General features: G+C 32.6%; 2 protein-coding genes across 3 annotated transcripts; both read right to left on the reverse strand.

Annotated features, from left to right (window-relative positions):
• Nucleotides 1-1,370: 1,370 nt before the first annotated feature.
• Nucleotides 1,371-6,843, reverse strand: LOC118063286 (proline-rich receptor-like protein kinase PERK15). Its single transcript, XM_073410329.1, is given in 9 exon segments — nucleotides 1,371-1,759; nucleotides 1,848-2,009; nucleotides 2,149-2,293; nucleotides 2,459-2,535; nucleotides 2,680-2,750; nucleotides 2,863-2,949; nucleotides 3,252-3,791; nucleotides 5,908-6,289; nucleotides 6,291-6,843. Coding segments are annotated over 9 exon segments (2,019 nt in total). The 5' UTR covers nucleotides 6,594-6,843; the 3' UTR covers nucleotides 1,371-1,507.
• Nucleotides 6,844-13,316: 6,473 nt separating this feature from the next.
• LOC118063285 (F-box protein At5g49610) lies at nucleotides 13,317-18,040 on the reverse strand. Of its 2 annotated transcripts, none has more exons than XM_035077294.2 (3): nucleotides 17,904-18,040; nucleotides 16,337-16,420; nucleotides 13,317-14,696 (listed from the first exon to the last, which is right to left on the reverse strand). In XM_035077294.2, exons 2-3 carry the CDS (start codon nucleotides 16,415-16,417, stop codon nucleotides 13,566-13,568), a joined length of 1,212 nt encoding a protein of 403 aa, XP_034933185.1. In that variant the 5' UTR covers nucleotides 16,418-16,420; nucleotides 17,904-18,040; the 3' UTR covers nucleotides 13,317-13,565. The 2 variants fall into 2 exon arrangements, with proteins under 2 accessions (XP_034933185.1, XP_034933188.1); XM_035077297.2 differs by lacking the exon at nucleotides 17,904-18,040 and adding an exon at nucleotides 16,989-17,771.
• Between the last annotated feature and the right edge of the window lie 1,191 nt (nucleotides 18,041-19,231).

Genomic DNA, 19,231 nt, shown 5'->3' on the forward strand with positions numbered 1-19,231 from the left:
AGGAGAAAACAGAATTTACAAAAAGAAGGCCCTTTGCATAACATTTTTACAGAATGTACAAACGAGGAAGAGGTAAAAAGCAGGAAAAAGAATTTAACAACACAGTACATTTTATAGCAGAACAATAACAAAGACAGCTCACACATACAACAGAAGCTAGAGTCCGCCCCATTACATGAAATCCATGCATGACCACCCTTACAATATCACATATGATGAGAGAAACAAATTCAATTAGTCAAAAAATTAGGGTTTCTTGGTGAGTGCCATCAACATTTTTCACATGGATAGCAAGAATCATTAGCACCACCTAAATACTTGGTCTTTCCTCTCTGAGTTAACCCTTGAAAAAGATACCAAGATCCTGTTTGTTTGCTGGAAAATAATTTTATTTTGAAAAGTGAATTCTAGGAAAATGAATTCCGAGAAAGTATTTTTTGATATTTGGTAATGTAATGGAAAATAAGTTGGAAAACACTTTCCAGTATTTGATTATATCATGAAAAATAAGCTGAAAAATAATCTATTAATATTTTATTTTTCTCAAGTTTATTAAAATAATGAGGAACAAATCTTACAAATTAAAAAGTTGAATGAGAATGAAATTGAAAAACAAATATAATTTCATAAATTATCTCAAAAAAAATAAATAATAATCAAAATAATAGAGATCAAATCTAAAAAATTAAAAAAAAAATTAAAAGATGAAGAAATTAAAATAATAATAATCAACATTTCATAAATTATTTCAAATAAAATAAGTAACAATCAAAATAATGATGACTAAATTTGATAGATAAAAAATTTCAATAAAAAAATGATAAGGATAAAGAAAATAACAATTATAAAAATAAGGACCAAAGTTAATATAAAAATTAAATTTTAAGAGATGAAATTAAAAAAATAAATATTCAAAACAAAATATATATAGCAATCAAAAGTTTGGACATCAAATTTGATATAATCAACAAATAATGACATTTCTAAATTTTCACAACTTCCAGAAAGTGTTTTCCGCCAAAAATTTTCAGGAAAACATTTTTCCTGAAAACTAAACCAAATTTTTCTTTAACTGAAAAGTATTTTTCGTTGACCAATTTTTCTAATGGCAAATAAACATAAGAAAGTTTGGAAAGTGATTTCCTAGAAACTACTTTTCGGAAAACAAACACAGTTAAAAGGGAAAACATTTTCCTGGAAATCTAGCTAAATTTTTCTTTAATTGAAAAATGTTTTTCGTTGACCAAAAAATATTTTTTGTTAATTAATTTTTCTAATGACAAATAAACATAAAAAAATTTAAAAAATAATTTTATGAAAACTAGGAAACAAACATGCCAAAATGACTAGTTTCAAATCAACAGAATCACTTGAAAGAAAAATAATGACCATTTAACTATATTTGTATGTCTGCGATCGTTGTCTGTTCTTGACCACCAAAAATGGCTCATAAATTGGCTTTTAAGCTTTTTGTACATTTTTGTGGCTAGTAATTGGACTGGCTGTTTCATCGATAATTCCTGTGGGTCCCTGAAGGGTCCGTTTCTCGGGAGTCATTGCTTGATGTTCCAAGCTCACTGCTCCCTAATTCCTGGCTACCTAACGCCACCTGCCTGAACCTTTTCATATCTGCATTATACAAATTTGTATCGTAGTCTGATGAGCTTCCGTTCGAGCTGGAAAACATCGGGCTCCGGCCAGTCCTTGTACCCTCATTCAAGACATCCAGTGATACATCTCCTTCTAATGCACGTACTATCTATTTTGCAGAAAAATTACAACATGTCAAATAGCGTCTCATGATAATTATTAGAAATTTACTTGTGGAAGTGAGGTTCTTTGGATACCTGGCTCATTTTTGGGCGCTTTCTAGCAGAATGGCGAATGCTGGCCGCAGCACAAGCTATCATTCTTTGCATCTCTTGATGGTTGTACTTGCTCTCCAACAATGGATCGACCAACTGGATGAAGTTGCCAGTCTCCAAAGCAGAAACCGTAAGCGGTCGAGCCTGTCCGTTACATGCACAAAAAAATATATTTACTTCCACAGAACAGCAGAAGATGGCAAGTATTTCAAAAACTTTGATGAAAGGTTTATACTGAAAAGCATTTTAGTCAAACTTGGATAAAAATAGAGAAGCCACAAACCCAGTCCACCAAGCTATCTTGCATTTCACTTGAAGGATCAACAGGTTTCTTCCCGGTTATGAGTTCCAAGAGCATGACTCCATACGAGAAAACATCAGATTTCTCAGTCAGCTTGCCGCTTGCTGCATACTCAGGAGCCAAATACCTGCATTAGCATCAAGGGAGTTTATTAGCAGCAACCTTTTCTAACTGCTCATCATTTTTGAATAAGAAAGTAGATGGTTAAGACCTTGCCATGCTATGGAAAGAACTTTGAAATTGATTCAAGTCCACCCTTATCTAACAAAAGAATGGCTTATCATAGCTTTACCCGAAAGTACCCATGACACGGGTAGATACATGCGTATAATTGTCAGAAGACAGCTTAGCCAATCCGAAATCAGCAACCTGAATAGGCAAAGGAGCGTGATCAATTAGCTTTGTCAACATCAGCAATATTGTTTTGATGGATCTACTGCTATGGGGGCCGGTATCATATATGTGTGTATGTATAGGATAAACTATAAATCTAGTTCCACCAAGAGAAGGTACCATGGCTTCAAAGTTGTTGTCAATAAGAATATTGGCAGCTTTAATATCACGGTGGATAACCCGAGGATGGCCTGCACATATTTTTCAATGAAGTAACATAAGTATGTGATCACTGCGTGCATGTGTGTGTGTGTGTGTGTGTGTGTGTTGGGGGGGATAGAAAGGAGGGGTAGAATATCTTACAATCTTCATGAAGGTAAGCAAGCCCTTTGGCAGAACCTAATGCAATACGGAGCCTAGTCGTCCACTCCAGGACTGGAAGACCTTTTCCTGCAACCGACAGTTTGAGGTTATCATCCTAAGTGGATTTTTTTGCTGAATTTTTATAATATAAGAGGTGGTGCTGGTGTGTATCAAGATGCCTTGAAGCTAGAATGCTTGACATAGTACTGTCTGTATGCATTCTTTTGACAAATCAAGATCTATCGATGGCTTAAGATTGGACAGACTTCTCTGTAATCTTAGAAAGTCTACAATTAAGGCACCATGACATTTCTTTTATCGTTCAACAAGAAACTTTACAATTGAGAGGTGCCTTAGAAAACGAAGCAGAAGCAGAAACAGAAACTTGCCACGAAGGTGATGTTCCAAGGTCTTGTTGGGAACAAACTCATAGACCAACATTCTTCGCTCTCCAGCAATACAATAACCAACAAGTGACACAAGATGGCGATGATGGACACGACTAATGATATCAACTTCAGCCTGGAATTCTCGTTCACCCTGTCCAGTACCTGCCTTTAAGCTCTTAACTGCAATCTCCTTCCCATTAGGCAACACACCTTTGTGCACATAACCGAACCCACCTTGACCTAATAAATTGGCTTGATCAAATCCACCTGTAGCTGCTGCTAGTTCATCATATGTGAAGGTACTTTTGTTGAAACCAAGAGCAATATTTGGCGACGGAGGCAGCAAGGGGGGGCGGTAAGGGCCAGAGTTAATGGAGCTCATATCATCACTGCTCCCCATCGGTGGAGGTGGAGGTTGTGCAGGGCAGGGAGACCCCATTGCACCTGGTGATTGGGATAGATTCACAGCATGTTCTTTTGGGGGACCATTTTGCCAGTTTGATTGCTGTGCGCTGTAGTAATAAGAAATTTGTTCGCTCCCTGCGCGTAAAAATAGAACATTATCAATGAAGGATCAAATTGATTTGGAATTGTTAAAAAAATGAATCACCTGGGATGCCAGATACAGAAACAAGATTCAGCAATAATCTCATAAGTATTCAACCTGAAATTTACTTGAACGCTCTTCAAAAATATTTAGCAGAGATATCAAGACATCTTTTCCGTCATTTTTATAACAGGTTCAAAATGAATTGAAGCAACAGAAGAAGCTTTTCTAGCATAACCAGTTTCTGAACATAAAATCAGACTAACGAAGTTACAATACAACTCCCTTCTCTCAAAACAGTGATTGAAGGAAAGAAATAGCTTGAACCATTCTGAAATCGGATGAACCATTTGAAATCTACTTAATTTCTAAGTTATATAAAAAGGAGGGCTTATACATTTTGTATTTGAAAAGAAGGTATACTATAACAAAACATGATATTTGTACATTAGTTGAGATAATGCAATCCAACCATGATGATCGGTGGTGTTATAATGTAATTGTTGGGTGCCCATATTAGAAGTAATTATCTTATACTTAGAGATGAACGGAAAAAAGAGGTCCTTTTATATATAAGATTGGCTCATGACTCAACATCTTTGTGTATAAGCTCCTTGACAAATTGGTATCAAAGATGATGGTTCGGATTGGGATGAGTGGCGATTGTGGTTAGACTCTCGCAGCTTTGTTTACTTCGCCGTGATTGAGCAAACGAGCTAAGCTCCAAGCTCTAGATTTCATACTTAGATGTCATGCCTGCGTGTTGTCGCAAGCTTGTAACATGTATGTATATTGTTGTGGATTTATAAAAAAAACATAAAAAAATTATATAGAGAAATATTATTGTAATTTATAATATTTTCAAAAAAAAATTATAAAAATAATTTTAGAAAAAAAACCATGTAGAGAAACACTATAGCAATCTATAGTGTTTCATAAGAAAATATATAGTTGTAATTCTCAACCAGCTCAATATTAAAAAAAAAAAAATTGATAAAGAAAATTTTGAAACAATTCATAACAAAAAAAATATATGAGGAATGACTATAGCAATCCACAGTATTTTAAAGAAAAAAAATATAAAGTAAAATTCTCAACCAGTTTAATATTAAAAAAATAAAAGCAACAAAGACAATTTTGAAAAAAATCATATAAAAAAAATCATAAAAAAAAAGAAAAAAGACCTATGTAGAAACACTATAGCAATCCACAACGTTTTGTAAGGAAAACTATATTTGTAATTCTCAACTAACTCAATATTAAAAAAAATAAAATAGACAAAGATAATTTTGAAAAATTCATAAAAAAACATAAAAACCATGTGAGGAAACACTGTAGCAATCCAAAATATTTTTTTTTAAAAAAACTATAAAGCTAAATTCTTAATCATTTCAATATTATAAAAATAAATTCAACAAAAATAATTTTAGAAAAAAAAATATGTGAAAAACACTATAGCAAAGCAAAAATCATGTGGAGAAATATTATAGTAATCGACAATGTTTTAAAGAAAAAAACTATAAAGCTAAATTCTCAATCAGTTTAATAATAAAAAAAATAAAATTGACAAAGATAATTTAAAAAAATATATATAAAAAAAGAGATAATTTTGGAGAAAAAAAAGCATGTGGGGAATGGAAAAAAAAAAAGAAAAAACATGCAGAAAATGAAAAAAAAAAAAAGCAAAAATAATTATGGAAAAAACTACGATACTTCTCCCCACCCCCCGTTTAAAAGTATTATTAATTAGGAACGTTAAATACTTCCACAAGAGGAGGAGTTGTGTTAGAAAGGGTCTGGCTTACATGTGAAGGTTTAGATACCTCCACAGGAGAGGGAGTTGTGTTAAATACTTCTACAAAGGAATGGGAAAAAAGAGATGCTTATCTTATATTATAAGATGGATTCATAATCCAATAGTCGAGGACCTAGGTTTTTGGATTGGAGATGAGTCTTGTTTTATGTGTAAGCTCTCATAGTGCAGACACAAACCCGACACAGATGCGAGAGCCCACACATCTCCTCAAACACAGACAACTCCCTAACAGTAATCAATGGTGATAGAAATGATTTACAAAAACATAAGGTTTGGTGAAACAACATATGTACCTCCTTGAGGATTTTCTCCATGATAATGCCTATTTTTTCTTTTCTTCTTGCGAGAACAGTATGCACAGATGAAAATCAAGGCAATAAGGAATATACCGAAACCAATTGCCACCCCAACTACAATTTTAATATGATTTGAAGTAAGTCCTCCACCATTATTTGATGAATCTGAAGGTGTTGGTTGTGAGTTTTCTGAACTTGGTGGAGGAGGGGGTGGAGATGGTGGAGGAGGAGATGGTGTATCTGGTGGTGGAGTATCCGATTGAGGTGGGGGTGCAGATGTTGGATTCTCAGGTGGTGGCGGCGCTGGTGGAATATCCGATTGAGGTGGGGGTGCAGATGTTGGATTCTCAGGTGGTGGCGGCGCTGGTGGAGTATCCGATTGATGGCGCTGGTGGAGTATCCGATTGAGGTGGGGGTGCAGATGTTGGATTCTCAGGTGGTGGCGGCGCTGGTGGAGTATCCGATTGAGGTGGGGGTGCAGATGTTGGATTCTCAGTTGGTGGTGGCGCTGGTGGAGGTGGTGGAATATCCGATTGAGGTGGGGGTGCAGATGTTGGATTCTCAGGTGGTGGAATATCCGATTGAATTGCGGGTGGAAGTATTAAACTCATAGGTGTTGGTGACGCTGGTGAAGGAGGGGGGGAGCCAGAATATGGCGAGGGAGCATCAGGGGTTGAAGACATTCTTCTTTTTTTCTTTATTTCATGAAGAACTTCCGGCCAAAAGGTTATTTAGCGTTACACGCCGGAAACTCCACGAAACCCCCAGACTGCTCGTCTCAAGATTTTAGGATCCCTGAAAATATTAATGACAGGATCAGAAGCAATCAAGAGATGAATCACAACATGTATTCTAACATAAGAACTATAACAAAACAGAACAAGGATGTTTATTTTTTGCAGTACAGTATTATTAGGCTGCTCCGACAAAGCATGATCATAAATATTCTCCTTCAAGCATGCACCTTCATGACTTCATAATTGTAATTTTCTCGTCAACCCTACTTGCATGTGCCATCACGATCATAAATTATCAATAATAATAAACTCGAAATAATTATAAATATTATCCTTATATATATATATATAAGTTAGAGACATTTTTGTTTTTATGGAAAGGTATTCTTGACTTGTTTTATTACATTTCAATATTAAATATATTTATTTTCAATTGAGTAAAAGATATACCATTTATATTATTAGAATGAGAAGACTAATCAATTTCTCTAGTTTTCTCCCTAATTATAATATACATCTGGTTTTTCAAGTCTAGGAATTTATTTCTTCAAATTAATGCATTAAACAAAATAAAAATATTTTTTTAAAATTAAAATAGTAGTAAAAGTAAATTTAGTTTTTGATTGAAGTGTAAACCAGTGGTAAATAAACAAAAAGAAACTTTATTGATTATCTAATGAGTACTTCTCCAACCAATATATATATATAACAGAGAAATTGTCGATAATATATCATTTTCTTATCTCTTGTATCATATCTTCCACAAATCTTAAGTAATGGACTTTTCTAGTGTGTGGCATTTTGATTTTTAAACACAACCAATAAGAATATTAAAAATAATATTTTTTTGGGTGCAACACACAAACCCGAATACCCATATTAATAATAATAAAAAAAACAAGCCATATTAAATTACACGACAACCAATTACCTTATCTTGTGAGAAAAAGATTTTAAAAAATATATATTTTCTTAGGTCTGTAATGATAGTCAATCTTTCACATTATAACATTTAATGACTTCATAATTATACTTTTCTCGTCAACCCTACTTGTATGGTGTCATCACTATCATAAATTATCAATAATAATAAACTTGAAATAATTATAAATCTTATCCTTGTGGATTGTGTGGCTACAATATTATATACAAAAACTTCAAATACATAACATAACATAACATACATATATATAATAATATATATCTCTTTCTTCTTTGGAATATAATAATTACATGATGCAAAACTTAAATCTGACATGTATATGATGATTAAATATGTTATTGATAAGATTAATGGATAGTGAGTTTAAGGCCACATTTATATGAGTATTGGTTGCATAAGAAAAAAAATCATAAAACTTGATAATAATTCATTAAATAACTCTAAATTATTCATCAAACCACTCTGAAAAGGCTAATATTACAACTAGGAACCAATCTAGATTTTTAAAGGTCAAATTAAAATTTTGTTAAATTAATAAAGGACCAAAATGAAAATGTCATAGTCATAACTATACTGGAATTTTACCCATAATTCTTTTTTAATTTTGTCCAGAATTTCAGATTATGCTTCAGGGACCAATCTGGAATTTTAGCAGATTTTTAAAAGTCAAATTGTAATTTTATCAAATTTGAGAACCAAAATAAAAATATCATAAATTAGTAACTATACTGGAATTTTGCCCATAATTCATCTTTAGTTCTGTCTAGAATTTAGGATTATGCACCAGGGACCAATCTATAATTTTTTCAAAGTTTGAGGATTAAACTGAAATTTTCACAAATTGAAGGACCAAACTAAAATTTTATCATCTTCAACCTTAAAAACCAGATTTTCCACATATCACCTACTAATATATCAAGATTTCTAACTCAAATTCATTATTTAAACAAACTATAACTCAAAATCCTCATCTTTACCTAAAATCTTCCAAAATCAACTAAATAACTCATTACTCATAACAATTAACTTTCTAAGTTATTTTTGCTTCTGCTTCTTCTTTTTTATAATAATTGAGTATTATATATTATAGAAAGGTGCTAGAGCCAAAATTAGAGGCTAGCTAGCATAAAAGAAAAACAGAGGTATATAGAAGACATGGGGAGGAAGTAATAACACACACACACACATATATATTAAAAAAAAACGTGAGTTAGCCCATCAAGTCTATGAACTTGGATCATGAGATTGGGATAAGAAAACTCAATATTAAAAAATAAAAAAAAAAAAAAATATAAAAACATATATGGTTTAAACAATATTAATCAATTATTAAAATCTTTCATTTTATATATATTAAAAATAAATATTAATAACTATTATATCAATTTGTAAAGAGTCTATGTATTCAATTTGCAGTGTGAGACTATATATTGCCATCGCAGTAACGTGGGATGGTCTATGAGACCATTGCTAGCAAGCATTTTTTCTACGAGATGGGTCCATGAGACCATTTCCCCGTAAGCTTGGGTTCGAATAATATGCTTTAATTTTCAATTTAGTTTAAAAAAATATATATATTAAATGCTTGAGCATAAAAAATAAATCTCAAGTGTTAGAATGCAACCACCAATTAATTAATGGACAAGGGACCTTGGATTAATATATGACACATCTTTCAATGAAAATATACATTTTCTCATTTTTTTTATATATGTATTTGTTTTCTGGTTATATTTACTTCTTTTTTCTTTCTAAAGTACATATTAGTCTTTTTTTTAACACAATCAACGAGTAAGATGATAGGAATTTACAAAGTGAGATGGGTCTCTGAGACTATTTCCATTTGCATTTTTTCCACCATATAGGCTAGTGGAATGGTCCATGCGACCATTGCTATCAAACGTTTTTTCTACATAAAATATAAAATAGGTTTAAATCTTGTGGTATATTTCTTGTCTTTAAGAGCCATGAATTTATATCTCAAAACTTGAAAACTATTATAAAGTTATTAAGTTATCATTGAGTGTGTGTGTATCCTTTTCAAAAACAAAAGGATGTTGATGGAGAGGGCATTGCAACAAATTATCCACCACGAGATGGGTCATTGATACCATTGCAATTTTTCCCACAAGATGGAGTCGTACGCTTGGGTTTCTAAAAGCTATGGTTTTTAATTTTATTATGTAATTTCTAGAATGGCAGGTGTGTGTATATATAATTTTTATTTCAATTTAAAAAATAAATAAATTAGAAGATATTTCATCTCGTTTAGAATCTTATTTCAATCCATGAATTTCACCTAAATTCTGGCCATAATATTTTGATTCTATTCCAGCCATTTTGTTATGGCCAAATAATATTTTGTTTTTTTTTTTTTATTAAAAATTAAGATTCATAATTTTTTTTTTTTAAGGTTATTATAGTCTCTTGACCCAGGTTATGGATTTAAAAAGTTAGCCAAGATTTACTTGAGTTAATCTAACATATTGTTGTCTCAATACTTTTTTTTAAAAAAATATATCATCTTGAACTTTTTTAAAGTAAAATTATATTTTTAGCAGTCATCCAGGGTATTTTTGAACTCATCGAATTAATTAGTTTATATCGATTCAACTTTAATTTTTTTACTTATATTTGAAATTTAAATTATATAATTTCAAGTTAGTTTATCTTTAAATTTAAATTTAAATTATATTTGTTAAATTAATATTTTGAGTTATATAGAACAATATAGTCACAATCAAAATAACACGTCAAAATACTCATAAACCAAAATATATTGTTACAAATTAAAATTTAATAAACACTAATTTATTTTTTTTTATTTTAAAAAAATATTCAAATAAAAAAATAAATTAAAATTAAAAAATGAAAAAAATTAAATAGATAAGATGTGGTATTTGAATAAAACACATAAAAGAATTGAATAAAATAAAAAGAGATGCAAGTAGAAATAAGAAAATAAATTTCCTTTTATTTTCAAAATAAAATATCTATGCAAAAGATTTAAAAAATAAGTGTAAATGTAGGTCCACATTAATTTTAAAAAATAAAAAATATTTTTTTTTCTTAAACAAAAAAAAAGTGAACAATGTCGTCCAAAGTAAAACTTGTGGGGTGAACCCGAACCATGAACTCAACCGAGTTTAATATTTTTCCCTTTAAATTTATAGCAAACCTAAAAAAAGTAAACGATGTCGTCCATGGTAAAACATGAGAGGGTGAATAATACAACTACACGGTGTTCACCTTACATATTGTTTTTCTTAAATTTATAGCAAAATAATAATAAAAAAAAAAACAATGACCAATGTTGTCCATAGTAAAACGTGAGGGGGTGAACAATGCATCTGCATAGTGTTCACCCTGCACGCCTTAGCTTATTTAGGGTGAACCCGAATCATGAACTTGACTGGGTTTAATATCCTCCCTTAAATTTATAGCAACCTAAAAAAAAAGGACGAACAATGTTGCCTATAATAAAACATGAGGGAATGAACAATACAGATGCACAATGTTCACCTTATATATTTTTCTTTTAAATTTATAATAAAACCTAATAAAAAAAAATAGTGAATAGTGTGTCCATTGTAAAACATGAGTGTTCACCCCACATATTTTAGATTATAAGTAACTAGTTTTCTATTAACGCTCCACAGCGGGATGATTAATTTTTTATAATTAAAAAAATTAATAAGCAGGCTATTACAATGCGCTTTTTAATGATGACAATATTTGTAGCAAAAATTTCAAAGGATTTAATACAAATCCAAGCCAAAATATTTTACTAGATTACTATCTTATTATCTTCTTAAAACTTGGGTTTGAGATTGTCATGTTGAATCATCTCTTCTAGAATCCTTTTTATCGTCTAATGACTGCCACTTATGTTTGTGCAATTTCTTATTTACTAGTAAAATTTTACAGACGGGGGCTTGAAGCTGTTAACTTTCCCTGGAATGGTTATATCATTTATTTATAGGTCTAATTGTATACGAAGTACTATTATTGAGGTGCGTTCGATAAAACTCTAGCCGATGCTGTTTAGGGGTGTGTAAAAAAATCAGAAAATCGAATAAACCAAGAAAATAAAAAAAAAATTAACCGAAAAAACCGAACCGAGAAAAAAACCCGATTATAATAGTTAGAAAAAATCCCGGTTTGGTTTGGTTTGGTTTTCGGTTTTGTAATGCAGGAATCGGTTAACCCGGACCGAACCGAACCGGTTCAAAAAAAACAATAGTACTATAAATACCTTCCAAACCCATCTACAGTTCTCATTTCAGTCTCTTCTTCTAAGTTTCTAACCTAGCCGCCGCCCCCCCTCACTCCCTCCTGATTAAATCTTCATCTCCTATATTCTCTCCCACCTTCAGTCTCTTCTTCTAACCTAACAAACCTAGCCGCCGCCCCCCTCACTCCCTCTTGATCAAATCTTCATCTCTATTCTCTCCCATCTACAGATCTGCTTTGTAGTTTCTTGTTCTAACCCTAGCAAATCTAGCCGCCGCCCCCCTCCCTTTTGTTCAATCTCTCGTTCAGATCTTCATCTCTCCCATATAAAGATCTACTTTTTAGTTTCTTCTTCCAACCCTAGCAAACCCAGCCGCCCCCCCCTCCCTCTTGTTCAATCTCTCAATCAAATCTTCATCTCTCAATTATCTGTCTCTAAATCAAAACTAGCAGTCGTTCCTTCAAGTTCTTTGTCTCTCCAAGTTGGATGAAAATTTTGATGCTTTCTATTCATTTTTTTTTTTTTTAGTTTTTATCAGTTTATATTAACCTATTTTGTTAAACTTTTCAGGTGAACTATTCAAGAGAACAAGATGCACTTTTAATGTCTATGCTTGCGCGCCTTAATAGTTGGTTTTTTTCTTTGCAGTTTCTTCTCACTTGGTTTCTGAGAAAATACAAGCAATAAAATGTTGAAGGCATTTGGTTTACTTAACAATAATATTAAAACAACAGTATCTTTCCTTTTGTTTTGTTTTTGTGAATGTTGTGAAAGAGATAGTTGATGCGTTTTATTTCAATTTCAAGGACTCCTGCAGATTGTATTTCTTTAATTTTATCAGAGGCATTGTTTTCTTGGTTTGTGTTATTTGATGTGTAATTTTATTTTGGATTTTGATTAGAGTTGATTGGTTTGAGAAAACCACTGGGTGCAAATTAAAAATATTTCTCCAGTCATTTGAGATAAATCCTGGTAAAGGAAAGTAAAACAATGAATATAGGTTTTTTATATCGATTATAAATTTACAAGCCTTTTAAATGACCCCATCAAAAGTCATAAAAAAGCCAAAAAAATTGAACTGGTTTTTCTGGTTTTTCTCTTTAATTAACCGAACCGAAAACTGGTCGGTTTGAACCGGTTTCGTTTCGGTTTTTTTTTTTAAAAAAAAATAAATTTAGTTTGGTTATTTTTTTAGAAGAAAACCGGACTGAACCGGAAATGCTCACCCTGTTGCTGCTACTGCTTTGCAGTTACAAAAAAAAGGTATAAACGAATTACATGTAAAGACAACCAGCCAATCTTTCAACTTTGAAGCCCACAGGAACTTCAGAAAACAATTTCAGGATAATCGCTGAACTTCCGTCAGGAAAATCTCTTAGCTTTCTTTTTGCGTTCTTTCTTTTTCTATCAAATAACAAAACTCAACGATTTGCAAAAGGGCATCATCAAAGATTAAGGCAATCAGTAACCATAACCCTTCACAACAGTGACAGCAGATCAAAATTGAAAATCATTTGCATCATTCAATCATGCTTTAAAAGCTCCAGCACAAGGTCAAAATATCCAACGGAAGAATTGGAATTCAAAAGGAAATTCTATGTTTAGCTTCCACCGTATTCTCGGTTTGAGCAGAAGTCATGTTTAATACTTCACAAGAACAGAAAGAATATTAATAGACGATAGTCCTGAGACATCCATCCTGGAATCAGCAATCCAGGTTCAGAAGGTCTTTGTGGAAATCTCACGGATACAAAGCTGTTTTGCGCATGAAAGGGCCCACGGGTGCAAGGCTGTTCACGTATGGCAAATACCTCACAAAACCATCAGTCCTGGCATCACTTACCCGTTCCATCTTATGTGCTCTTACATGATAAGCAATCACTTTCATCCCAAGAGCAATGATAATTGTGTCATCATTCACAAACGCCAAAGCCCGGCACTGTCCATCTACAAGATGACCCAAAACCTCAGAATGAAGAGGAATTACACGCCTCAGGCTCATGTCCATATTTCCGTAGACCTCAATTGACCATGCGTCATCATCTTTGTGAGGCAGAAGGTAGCACAACTCCCCCCGCAACTCTGTCAAAGCACCAGTCGGGTTGCTGCTAGGTGGGAGCCTGAGAATTCCATACTCTTCCTCTTTCAAATCGAAACCCAGAACTGCACCTGATTGGGTTTCCCAAAAGACAAATCCTCTGATGTAGAAACCATCGCCATTAAGAGGCAAAGCATCCAGCTCCAAGCACATAGCTGTGCATACTCTCCAAGAGTTTGTCCTTGAAGAGTATATTTCAAACAGAAGAGCTGCCCTATCTGGTAGAGTGACTGCACAGACAAGCTCATATTGCGCTCCAAATTTGAGTACATCAGGTTCAAAGGCAAGTGCTATGGCTGTTTCAGGTCCATGATATAAAGTTGGCTTTGGAACCACCCTCCATTCCTTAGTCACAGGGTTGCAAATGTAGTAAGCATCATCTCCAAGGCGGCTTTGGCAGCCAAGTAATCCATTGCAAGAGGTTCGGACGTCAATAGGTTCAGGCAAGAAACAGAGACTGGGGCTAGAAACGCCATAAGCAACTGGATTGAATGATATGAAGGAGGGACTCTCGCCAGGAAACTGACAGAAAAGACCAGAAACATGCTTGAAGTGGTTGGTCTGCTTGTGGGAAAAAAAAGGACTGTCTATCCACTTAAGCCACTCTTTAGAAACAGTTTTGAACCTGCATATTGACTTGGCTGGAAGGAAACAAAGAGCATACTGCCTAACAACATCTTCAATTTTTATGTCCTCCTGCTTTATGTGACCAGGAAATTGAGCACAGCTTTCTGAACTCTTGTAAAAACTGGACTTGTATGAACAACTTGGAATCTGCAAACAAAGAAAAGAACAGTTATGAAAGGATTTGCGAATGACGATGGAAAAGCTGAATTAATATCTAGTCTCCATAAAACCACCACAACGACAAGCAACATACAAAAGAAAGCCTTTTTTTTTTTTTTTTGTAACAATTAAGCATAAATGAAGAGACACATGTCAAGATCAGGAGGGACCACAAGGCTCAGGTAATGTAATCATACAAGAGTCGGGTGTTACTGTGCTTTTCATTTTTTTTTTCAAATTAATTTTTTTTTATGTTTTTAAATCGTTTTGGTTTTGATTGCTGATATTAAAAAAAAAAAATAAAAAAATTAATTTATTTTCAAGCAAAAAACATTTTAAAAAACAATTCACTATCACATTAACAAATACTATCTAATTATGACATGGAATGTAAAAATTAACTAAATTGATCACATGTCCAATTCCTTCTGACAGAAAAATAAGTTGAAACTCATTTTATGCCCGAATCGGAACATTCAAATATAAAAAGTTAGCAACGCTAGGAAGTTCAAACTACATGGATTGAAATGGAGCACTTATGAATCTATAGGGACTAAACAAAGCTTACTCTTTAGCCCCATCTCATAGCAGCAAATAAATACCCAAATAACCATGAGGGGTATAACCTAACTGGTCAGGTTCGAGGTTTGCTTTTTAAAGGTCATTAGTTCGAGTCCTACAAACCTCAAAGTCATTGAAGATTTACATGGTCATTAATTTTAGGGCTCGTGGGATTAGTCAAGGTGCGCATAAGTTGGTCCGAACACCTACTTTAATAAAAATAAATAATAAATACTCAATCGAACTTCATAATATTTCATGCACTTACCACATCTTTTACCACCTACTTAACTCCCATCAGTATGAAGTATGGTTTCTTAGCTCATCCTTCGATTTATAATGGAAAAATTTCCATGTATCATTAGTGAAGTGATGGAAAACAAAAGGCCCCAAATAACCATGAGGGGTATAGCCTAACTGGTCAGGTTCGAGGTTTGCTTCTTAAAGGTCACTAGTTTGAGTCCTACAAACCTCAGAGTCATTGAAGGTTTACATGGTCGTTAACTTTAGAGCTTGTGAGATTAGTCAAGGTGCGCATAAGCTGGTCCGAACACCTACTTTAATAAAAATAAATAATAAATACTCAATCGAACTTCATAATATTTCATGCACTTACCACATCTTTTACCACCTACTTAACTCCCATCAGTATGAAGTATGGTTTCTTAGCTCATCCTTCGATTTATAATGGAAAAATTTCCATGTATCATTAGTGAAGTGATGGAAAACAAAAGGCCTCAAACCAGGGCTTGATATTGAAAAATAATTTATGTTTATCTTTGTAGCCCAAGACAAAAAAAATTTGTGACTCCGCCCTTGATGACAATGACAATGCACTATTTCAAATCGATACTAAGCCCAAAATACTTGAGTCTGAAGTAAGCTACACTGTTTCAAACCATGTCTCCAAACTAGTTTAAAGGCCTTTTTTATCTCCACCTTCTAGCCAAGGCAATGTTAACTTTCTTAAGAAAACAGAAACCAAAAGAAAAGAGACACAACAGAAACCACGCAATTGTCATCAAGACATTACCATTACATCTAATAATAAGCTCAATGGAACATACCATGTCATGTGTGCCCTCATCATCTAGAAGGATGGGGTTATCATCGATTTCTTCCATGTGGTATTCCTCCAAATCAGCCATTATCTATGATCAAATGAAGCAGCCAATCAGTTCTACGAAAAAGGAAGAAACAAATAACATATACATTCAAAAATATAAACGATACCAAAAATATAAGAACTTTTCATTCTTCAATACAAAGATGGTCTAATTTCATAGGTTTTCGTGTTTTTTTCTCATCACAGCCAGACCTTGAGTTAAACATCATCAATAACTTGCTTACGAATTCCAAAACTTCCTTCTGAGTTGAGCATATCAAAAGACAGCAAATTTTAAAGAAATATTCAAACAGTGATGCACTTCAGAAGAACTTCTATTAGCATGACTTTAATTTAAAATCCCAAATAACAGTTTAGCAAATCATTGAAAAATAATTGAAAGAAAATAAGATCATCACAGTTGATCAGGGATTCTTGATTTTTGTTTCTTAATATAGAATAGAAAGGTGACGGAGAGGCAGCCGACATGACTCCAATTTTTTGCCTTTCATCACAACTAAGAAAAATAAAATAAGGAGAAAATGAATTTATCATCTTGAAGTACTATCAAGGAAACAAAATCAGTCAAAAAAGTGAAAAATAACTTCACATACATTCACAAATCATATCAAGAAACTCCTACGAATTATCACAGTTGCTTTCTTGAATCCCGAGATTCCTTTCATTGCTCAACTAATCACGTTACAGACACAAATTTCAATTTTTGTCATTTCTTTCCCGTTCACCTGTTTTCATTTCTTTGCTTTTCTTTTTTTTTCCCAGAATCCAAACAGATAATAACAAACAAAAAAAAAAATCAAGAAACAAAACCCACCATAAAAACCCTAAAACTCTAAAAAGAAAACCCGTAAAAGCAAAAAATCTGCAAAGGAAAGATAAAATAAGAAAAGAACAAAGCAAGTAAAACGCCAAAGAACAGAACTTGCCAAGTAAAGTAGTATTACAAAGTCTTTGAAACCCAAAAGAACAGTATCGATTAAACCCTTAATGTGTGTGTATCGCACTTTCACATTACACACCAATGAAAAAATAATCATAAACAAAAGAGTCGAACTGATCACAAACCAAAAACACCAAAGAAAAAGTAACGTTTTACGGGGGAAAAAAAAGAAACAGAGCATCTAGAACAAGAAAGAAGTCGCACACAAACTAGAATCTCAATAAAAGAAAACAGAAATCGATTTATTTCAAAACCCTAACACGAAACCACACACAAAATGGAAAAAGAGAATCGCATTTTTTTCACATTGTACACCATTCAAAAACAAGATCACTATTGAAAACGAGAACCAGAAAATAGTTAGTGTAAAATAGTAAAAAATAAAAAATAAAAGAAAAAAATATCATGATTTCTTTGAAACACTAAAAAAACCACACACAAAATCTAAAACAAAATTCACGAAAAATCACTAAAAAAATCACAAAACAAAGAAGATTGACCTTGGAAGCAAAGATGAATCGAGTTGATATAATTGTGGAAATAACAAAGAGAGAAGGATAGTTCTTACCTTTCAAAACCTTAAAAATGGCGAATTTGATTGCTCGGTTGACTTTTTATTTCTGTGAGAGAGAGAGCGGGAAGAGAGTGTCTCTGGAAAGGAAAAGTGGAAGTTGCCTGGAGTTTGCAGAGAAATTACGTGGTATTTGAGGGTTTATCGAAGGGAAAGAGTCTAATAGACACGTGGAATCTTTTGATTGACTCGAGTCAAGCTCTGGAGGTCGAGGTCGTACCTTGAACTACAAGTTTTCCAGCGTGGAGATGACGCCGTGAGAATTTGGATGGCGATAGCACAAAGGTCAACGTGGCTTCGGCCTCGAGATCATGCCACGTCAGGCTATTGTGTGGGGAATATGTGATTGTTCACAAAGCTAAAATAAAGAGTGTTTCGAGGGGCAACAATATTGCATGTAAAAGTTATATTAGCTAGCTATTATAGTTAATGGGTTTTACTAACTACAGAGCATGAATATGGTTGCTTTTACAACCTTTTTAAATGGTCGGTGGTTTAAATTGAAAAATTATTTTTGATATTTTTATATTAAAAATAATATTTTTAAAATAAAAAAAATATCATTTTAAAATAAAAATAACCGCTCTGTATTTATAAATATCATTTACAAGTGAGCTTATTGTTGTGTCATTTTATTTATTATAATAGGTATGCATAGCTAAAGACTTGTTTCATTTTGTAGTCAAAATACATTATTGAGTTTTTTTTAGCTCACATGGAGGCTTTTGGACTTGGAAAATTAAATAGAAACCTAAAACATTAAAAAAAAAACATTGTATCTATATGTCTTTAATTATTGTAGATTGTGATAATGAATTGAAAATTTTATTCTTTAAAAAACTCTTAATATAGCCTTTAAGGAGTAAAACAATCTTTTCTTTTGGTTCATTTTTCATTCTTGAATTGTTAAGGAATATCTTGTTTTTTCATTATTCTCCTACACCATAAAATGTTTTTGTCACCCTTAAAAGCAAATAATCATTTAACTATGGTCTATGCTCTTTTTTTTTTTTTTTTGGATATTTCACTTTTTTGCTATAATATAATTACTCCATTACCATTGGATTTAAATTTCAAAAGCATGACTTGAGGGGCTAATTTGTAATTTCAATATATATATATATATATATATATATATATATATATATATATTGTAATAATGTTTGGGTCTTAAGTATCGAGTGGGATTTAAAAAAACAAAAAAAAGTTGTTGACAAGCACAGTTGACTCCAACATCAATAAATTATATCACTACGTCATTCGATTTATCTTGGCTTTCTCTTTTTCCATGTGTGACGCATGTAATTGTTGGATCTTTGATATAT

This window comes from Populus alba, chromosome 7 (assembly GCF_005239225.2).
Source record: "Populus alba chromosome 7, ASM523922v2, whole genome shotgun sequence".
Classification (NCBI taxonomy): Eukaryota; Viridiplantae; Streptophyta; class Magnoliopsida; order Malpighiales; family Salicaceae; genus Populus; species Populus alba.